The 8,775-nt window shown below is 39.0% G+C and overlaps 1 protein-coding gene across 1 annotated transcript in view; it reads right to left on the bottom strand.

The window, feature by feature from the left end:
* Window positions 1–1,080: 1,080 nt before the first annotated feature.
* Window positions 1,081–8,775, bottom strand: part of LOC104626064 (protein BEAN1-like) — a 17,757-nt gene continuing 10,062 nt past the window's right edge. The window contains exon 3 of the mRNA XM_010293886.1: window positions 1,081–1,429. Coding sequence (XP_010292188.1) covers window positions 1,081–1,429 — 349 coding nt within the window. The remainder of the gene's footprint in view (window positions 1,430–8,775) is intronic.

Raw genomic sequence — 8,775 nt, 5'->3', positions numbered from 1 at the left:
TGAGAAGTCCAGGTCTATAAACAAAGGCTAGATTTGTGGGTAGCAAAATTTCAGTGAAAAGAATCATGCTAATAAAGAGGTTTTAGCACAAAGTGGGGTTCTCTGTTACTGCGCATGCCGAGTCCAGTATCTATTATTTACATCACACTAATGCAATTACTAGAGGTCAATGTCCTTTGTACCACTACAAGTTCCTTAAGAAAGAGACCAGTTAGTGCCTGAAAATGCAGTCATGCATGGGAATCGGCATGAAGCATCTTCTGGGGTTCCAGGCACTGCCCTTCCCTTGGCTATTATCAAGTCCCCATGAAGGGCATGCAGCTCCCAGGCCCACAAACAGCTGTAGTACAGCTTCTGTACGTAAAGCCAATTAGTGTTTGGGTATCCATTGCCACCTCTCCATTGCTTGCTGCTGGTTTCTTTTGAGGAAGACTTACAGCAGGCTTTGCAATGGTCTGGGAAGCCTGGTACTGGCCAGGCTTTCCAAAGGAAAAATGTGACTATCGAAATATTATTCTCCTTTTTCTTTTGCTCCTATATGGTACTGATAGTAATGTTTTCCAGGCAGTGTTCTGTCTCTGTCTACTGAAATACATATTTAGACAAAGAATTATTTAAAAATGCTTTGTTGCCAAGACACTGAATGAAATGTACTAGTGATAACTACAAAGACAACAAAATGGTCTTGTTTCTCCTTCTGCTCTAAAACATGCAAAGTATCTCAAAATCAACAAGTAGGCTTGATTGGATAACATGTATCTACATTAAGAGTGGCTGATTTCAATGTGTTTTGAAATGCTTCAGAAAGCATTTGCTTCAGAAAACAAATGCTTCAGAAAGGTCAGATGTACTGCTTGTCACTGCTGCTTCTTTATGCTGTGTGATGTCATGGAACACTTTGAAGCACAAAGAGGGAAGTTTAGATAAACTTTCAAAATTCACCGTAAAAAATAAAATCCCATTGCATCCCTGTTTAAAGATATAAAATAGGTAAAACTTTCAGAGGTTTTATTCTTCCATTTAAATTTTTTTTGTTGGTCTGAGTTCTTCGGAAGAATTGAAGGGAAGAGCCACTTTTATTCACAAGATTTGGTTCAGAAGGGTCTGATAGTCAGTAGAAGAATTTTTCAGTACTTCCATTGGAACAAGTGGGATGGGGATATTCTGTTCACACACCACCATCTCGTACAGGGGAGCAGCCTCCAGAGCGAGAGCCGACAAAGAGATGGATGAAATGGGCTGCTGCAAGTCCTGCAGCCTGACTGCATAATTTGCAGCCTGTCCTGTAGTCCCAGATGCTGCTTCCTCTTCCAGGCTAATGTTTATAGATATTTCATTTCTTTGACAAGGGTCCATAAGAGAATAGGGAGGGGGATCATCTGTGGGAATATATATTTGTGTTGCTCCTGGCCCCACACATTCATCGTAGCTGAAAGAAAAAAGAATTTTTCATTAGACTCCTGTGAAAAATGCCACAGTATGCTATTTTCAGCATAACAGGGGCAAGTAAAGTGAGAAGTGAAGGATCATCTGGTGTTTTGTTCCTCAGCCTGCATCCTTGCTTACCCTGCCATGTGAGACACTCGAGCATAATACTTAAAAGCTCATCTCCAAATACCTAAAGATAATCCTGGAGGTCTTGGTGAAAGTTCAGACCACAACCTCCTGCATGAAAGTAACATGTGTGGCAGCACTGTTTAGCTGAGGTGCCTGGGGATAAGCCCAGCTCCTTACAGCCAGTCACACAGGATCGGGAGGAATAGCACTGGTGGCTCACACAAAGCTGTGCACGCTGCCCCAGTCGCCGTAGGCGCAACACTGGGAAGGTTTGTTCCTGCTCTCAACTGCTTGTAAGTATCTAAGTTAGAAAATGGCTGGGGAAAAAGGAAGTGGTGTTGCCATTTTACAGTTATGAAATAAGGTATAGAGAGAGTATCGCATCAAATGCTGTCCTCCTGACTCACTGGTCTCTGGTGCTCAGCCAGCAGTTGCATGTGGTGGGTTGTCTGGGTTGCAGATCTGTGCTGGCAGAGGTAGCAGGATTTCTTGCTGAGGTGCAGAGCTGCGATGAGTAATCTTGACAGACTTATGCTGGGCATTCTGAGACTCGGCAAACTTCCCGTCATGTTCCTCACGAAAAGGAGGAATGCAAGACAGACCAATTTGTGGGATTTCCATGAGGAGCCAGCTCAGGTCTATCTAGGCTTTGTAGTTCTGTCTGTGCCACCAAGTTAGAGCCAGGGTAAACTATTACCTCCACACTCCACTACCCTGCTCAGTGTTTGCTGTCCGGGTGTGAATGCAGACAGGCACCTAAGATTGGTGCTTGGACTGCAGAGCCTAGGGAGGCCCACAACGGGTAAATAATGAGCCTGGATAGACTAGTGTGTCTTTATGCCCATGTTTTCCTGTGCTCTGTGTTGCAAGAAGGGGATGGGCATGGACAGAGTGGATATGAGCAGGCTCAATGTGTTTGTACTGTTTTGTGCTGGCACTGCCCGGCCATCTGAGCCTAAGGGCTCTGCAGAGATTGCACTGTGGCCCCAAGGAGCCAGGAGATGGCCTGGCAGGCTTGGCGCTGAACCAGAACTGGTGAATCTGATCTGTGATGCATCACCTGTTTGTCCACAAACTAAAGCTGACTCCACTTTTGCTATCAAAACAGCCCAGGTCTAGTGGTCTAAAGGAAGGTCCTGTTTTCCTGTCTCACTAGCTACAGGCAAAAGTGAGGAAGAGTCATAACATCATGATCTTAAACATTGTACCTGCTTTGTTTGTGAGTGCCTTATTTAATTGTTTCAGGATCATTTTAAATCCAATTCTGAAGGAGGGAAGGTTTCCTGTAAAAACCTTTGCCTACTCAGTTAACCTGAAAAGCAGTTCTGCTGGAGCCAAACGAATTAAGAACCCATTTCCTCAACCACACTAACTGCAGAGCTATTAAGATCTTGGATATTTCCTGAAACTTAGGATATTTAACGTATGTCTTACCAGTAGACAGCAGGCAGTCATTCTGCCCCCTGTAATTGCATTACTGCCAGACTAAACCCAAGCTAATAAACCCTACTTGTAGATTATAAGTGGCTTGCAGCAGGGCAGCTTGTGTTGGCTAGAGTGAATTCAAATCTACTGCAACCAACCATGGAGGCCCTGCCTATTTTTCTAATACTTGGTTCTGCTGCACTCATTCATACTGTTCCCTCAGAGCACTCCTGTTGATTTTGATGGTATTGTTCCTAGTCTGGGTGATGGAAGGGGTTTTTGGGAAAGGTAAGAAAGTGAAATCTTAGTGCTAGGTTACTAAATAACTCAAATACGCACAGGTCTTCTTATTTTTTACCTCCCCTTTATCTTATTTTTATATTAATAAGAACAATGGTTTTAGATTCAGACTAGAAAATTTTGATTTCCCCATCAGAAAGAATGGTATTTAAAAACATAACTCTGTTCTGAAGATCCTGACTAGGGCCACTAGATACTTTGGAAACATGTCCCAGCATGCAGGAGGTCAAATTGGTTTTGTATAGCATGTAGAAAAGATTAAGTCCAGCCTCTTCTAAGCCTGCTGAAGCTTTCAACCGTACCTGATACTCTTTTAAAAGGTCTTCAACCTCAGTCAGACATTGAGGACCTGATGTCTTCAACTCTTCATGAACTCAGTGAGAGTACAGGAAGAGCCACTCTTTGCACAATTACTTACTATGAGTTGCATCTTTACTTAATTTACATTTTGCTGAGCCAAAGCCCAGTGAATTTATTTAAAATCTTTCCACAGATTTTGACTGACTTAGGCTAATGAAGAGCACCTACTGGGTCCTACTACCATAGTAAAAGACTTTCAGTTTTGGAAAGCCCACAGTAATGTGAGTTTCAAGGTGGAAAATTCTGAATCTTTTTGCTGAGACACAAAAGGGAACAAGCTTCTCTGTCTCCTGATTCTGTGCTCTGGCCCAGCACAAGGGAAATCTGCCACTGACATATAGGAGAAATGGGCACAGTATGAACCTTCTACTTAACTGTTATTATCTGATCATGTGCATTTCTTTCCCTTGGATTTAATTTAGCATCTTTCATGGACCCGCAGCTCTGTAGAACTAAAAAGCTCGGTGGCATAAATAGCAAAATGATCTTTTGTGAAGGACACTTTTAAGCATCAAGACAAATGGGTAGCAAATTATAGTATTCAAGACCTGGCATTGTAGTGTTTAGTTCCAAATATCAATATATTAGTGTTAGGACAATTTTTCTTCATGCATATGATGGATAAAAAAATAATTCTCTCTTTTTTTTTTTTTTTCTCTAAACTCCAATGCAAGTAATGTTCCCCCTGCCCTTTTTGGCAATTAAGTTCACATTTTAAAAATCAAATAGGCCAGTAAGGAACACATGCCAGATTTTCAATTAAGTAACTTTTTGACACCTTCACAGCTGTACCTACAGATCGTTGTAGCCAAGGAGGCAACTACAAATAATTCAAATAACTTTTTTTTTTAAAAAAACTTCTTATATTTCATCACAAACTTACAATCTTGATACTCAGTTTCCTGTGAGTGTGATATCTTTGCTTGTAATGCTGCCATTCCAAACAGCTATTGCTATGATACTAGTAGTGGAGGCTACAGGTTCCTAGCATTTTCAATTGAGGAGAGAGAGAAAGGAGATGAATTAAGGTCATACAAGCAACTTTAACTGTGTATTTTTTTCCCAGCTTCTGAGTGTTTTGTGATATTTTTTTTTTTTTTGGGGTGGTGGTGGTGTGGTGGTGGTGTGTTGTTTTTTTTTTTTTCCTTCCAGAGTGCTGTTATTGGGGTATTCCTGTAGTATAACTAATGAATTATCAACACTTCAAGCATGAATTTTTATTTTGCAGGCAGGAAAGCAGTGTCTCTTCTTCAAAGAGACCATCATATGTAAATATATGCCTCTAGTCTTTACCAGGTCTTTTTTTATTAGAGGATTTTAAGCAAGTATTATAAGAAGTAATACACAGTTGGACAGGCACCCACTGTCCATCTATGTTGGTGATTGGAAAATCATTTATCAAAAGATTTAAAGGATTACTTTACAAGAAGTTGTAATAGCAATCATTTCTTGCAGTTGATTGTATTGATTTGAGTGATATTGGACTAAATCCTTACTGTCCTCTTAAAATAAAGCTTTGTGTTTGAGGATAAGAGGCGAATGGACTCTTGCATACTGCAGTGAGGTGTGTATCATGAACTAAGTGGTACTGCTAAGTTGTCCTGCAGTGTAAGGTCTGCACTTTTGACACAGCTTTTAGGTTTCTTTATTTTTACTTGCAAACAGAGCAAACTAGAATAGAGTGAAGGAGCTGCCTTCTCATCAGCCTGTATGCAGACCTCAAGACCCGAGGGGCCAAGCGGTACTATGTAATGATGGCTACCACTGAAAAAAAAACAGTTCATCCATAACAATCAGTAGAGATGATTCCTAATATTAAAATGATACTGTTACATGCAAGTCACTTAAGTATAGTAACTAATGCTGTTGATTTCAGCTGAGAAGGTGTCAGCTGTAAAGCTCAGTGATGTGTAAAGCTGTGCTTTCAACATGAGCCAGTGTCCATGTCATTGAAGGGAAGCGTCCCCTGCCATGTTGCATACTTCCACTGTTTTCCTTGCACTACTTCCTCCCAAATAAGATCACCACTGGAGCTAAATAGGCAAAAAGGTCATATGTGTGTGGTTTTTGGTGCATGTGTGAGTTTTTGGGTTTGTTTGGTTTTTGGTTTTTTTTCTTTTTTTTTTTTTTTTTTTTGTTGGCTTTGGGTTTTTTGTGTGTGTGTGCTTTTTTTTTTCTGGGATTAATTTTTACTGATCTAGCTACCTGAGTTGGAAGCTCACAGCATAGTCAGATGGGCATCAATCCAACACAAGGGAAGCAGAAGTATAAGAGATGGGGAACTCAGGTAGGTCTTAGACCACAGCTCACAGGCAGAATTTCTTAGCCACATCATAAAAGTGCAACCTCAGTAACTGCTAAGGTAATGACACCTACATATGTATGTGTATATATGTTGTATGTGTATATATGTTATATGTGTGCAACTGAAAATGCAAGAGCATGAAGCTTGCATATGACTTAAGTGAAAAAACAAAAATACTTGCTAGTCTCTTGCAAAAATCTATGAGATGTTTTGTCTGAGAGATTCAGTTCTGTGAAGTTATTGTACATGTAAAAAGTAGCTGATGCTTGAAGTTCAGTATAGCAGTCACAGGAAAATCCTTCTAGACAAGAAAGCAAATTATTTTGAAAAGTATTGTGAATTCACTTTAATCCATTATTTTTTTTTAATTATATTAACTTAAGGTTCAGTGTATCTTACAGGCAGTTATGAGAAGGAAGGAGTTACTGACCATGAAATGTGCTGTTGTCTACTTTTTTTTTTGGCCTTGTTTCGTGTCAGAATAACTTCATTGTCATTGTAGACTATGCTATTGAGTTTTTAAGGGATAATTATACTAGGAAAGGCAAGGAGGGCTGGTGTCTGTTAATGTCATCTTACTGCATGTAAATGTGATCCACAAAGAGAAGAATATTGCCGAAAAAATACAGCAGCTTTTCAAGCTGACCTTATTGACTCAGAATGTTGGGTGGGGAGAAATAACTTCATGAATTTGTCGGGTCTCATTGCAATAAGTATTAGGATAGGTTTGTTGCTAAGGAAACCCAAAAGAGCTTATTTAACTAGCTGTCATTCATAAATTATGACCTACTCTCTGAGGAAAGAAGAAGGTTCTACTTAACAGAATTTTTTAAGATGCAAACAATAGTTAGTGGAAAAAAAGGCAAATCTGGGGAATGAAGAATTCTTTGTGAAATAGATGTCTTTTTGTTTACTTCATTCATTTTTTATATGTTATGACTCTACTAAAATTGCTCCTGTTGCATAGTTTCCATTTTGATGATGACCTACTGTCGTCTTTTAATAATGGTAAACAGAATCACTAGATCTGAAGTACATGTGCTGATGCGTTTAAGCTATGATGAAAACAACACAAAGGATTTTTGTATGACGTTGTTACCTAATAAAGAAAAGCTGAAATTGGAACAAATATACCGTAACTCTCTAAAAGGAGGATCAAGGGAAAAAGATAATGTGTTTGACCATGTAAGTAGTTCAACTGATGATGCTATCTCGGATCACACAATCTACTAACAGCTGGGTTTGTAGGATAGCAGCTGGGAAATCTGTCAGTGTTTCCTTTTCCTTTGAAGTGCTTTTTCTTAGGATACATATATTCTTTGCTGATATGTAGCTACCATGATGAAATGTATAATTTTTGACAGAACTGCTCTTATAGTGACATGTCACGAGACAGGATATTTTTCTATTTTTTTTTAATACTGATGGTTTCCATTTGAGATACTAAGTACATCTACTAACTATATTTTGACTCTTCTTTTGCATGCTTTGTCAGTGATTTATTAAGCATTAGTTTAATATTTTCATATAACAGCAATCCGTTCCATGTTACTGATTGTCTCAGTCATTTACTTAGTTTAATTCTTGAACAGTGACTTAGAATGAAGAGCCAAAACCATCTTTGTCTATTAAAAAAGAAACATCCTGAACTGTTGGGGTCTAGCGATTAGGAGAATGATAGTGTAAGAATAAGCAAAGGTAGTTAAGTGGCACCGCCTTGATGCTGTTTCAGCATTCCTAGTTATTGTGTTCAGATGAAATCAAAATCCATCTGTCTCTGGGCCTGGGTAGTATTACATGAGAATTTTTTACTACGACTGATCCCAAATTACATGAGTGAAGGTGGTGAGTAACACACATATAAGACCCAGAGATAACAGCCTGCAGTGTCAGCCAAGCCAAGGCCCTGAAGGAATGATCCAATGCTCCATAAAAATCACCGGAATATTTTCTGCGAATGTTTTGTCATATATGTTTGAAATGCGGCTATTTAAACAAGAGCCAGGGGGGGAGCTCTTAAGGTACTCTGGAGGAACTTTTCTCTTATTAGCTGTAGAGGGATGCTGATCTCCTAACTTAATTGACTTTTAAGCTCCCAGAGGTGTGGTAAATGCACCTTCAAGGTGCCTGCCTGATCTTGGAGTGGGTAACCATGAACAAATAACACTGTTATTTTCTATTTTAATGTTTTTAAATAGTAAAAAATGTAACCCAAGGTATTGTTCATGGAAACAGCTAAGGCTCAACCCTTGAATAGACAGGAAACGTGGAATTAATTTTTTTCCTGCCTTCCGTCTGTTCATAGTTGTTTCTGGAATTTCCCATTCCCCACAACTGCAATAGGAGTATTTGTGTTAATAAGCACTAAAAGCCTGGCTCTTTATTCTCCACTATGTGTGAAGATAATCTTGAGGAAGTTGTGACTCGTTGATGAATAAATATTCCAGATGAAAATTAAATGTAAACAGTGTTTTCATGAGAACAAATACCAGATAGCATTTGAAACTGGTATAATACAGTTTTAACATACTTGTACAGCTTTAAGCAATTAAAATAAATGTTTTAAATAAACCAAGTCATTCTATGATTAACATTTTATATGATACATTTCAGCCTGGCATTAATTTTGTATATAATAAGAACCACTTGATCATAAGCAGTACTTAGTCCCTGGATTTCTGTAACCATTTGCAGCAAATGACAGTGAAGCTATGGGCACTGGTTGAGTAATAATGATCAGTTAAGACAAATTTATTTAAAAATAATCTCTTGTAGCCTCCCAAGCCATAGAGATAATCCACAAACAGCGTTCTAAATGCCAATACCAT

The sequence above is a fragment of the Phaethon lepturus genome, unplaced genomic scaffold (genome assembly GCF_000687285.1).
Source record: "Phaethon lepturus isolate BGI_N335 unplaced genomic scaffold, ASM68728v1 scaffold6519, whole genome shotgun sequence".
NCBI classification, from domain to species: domain Eukaryota; kingdom Metazoa; phylum Chordata; class Aves; order Phaethontiformes; family Phaethontidae; genus Phaethon; species Phaethon lepturus.
Note: the sequence above shows the minus strand (reverse complement) of the source record. Positions and strands in the feature narration are given on the sequence as shown.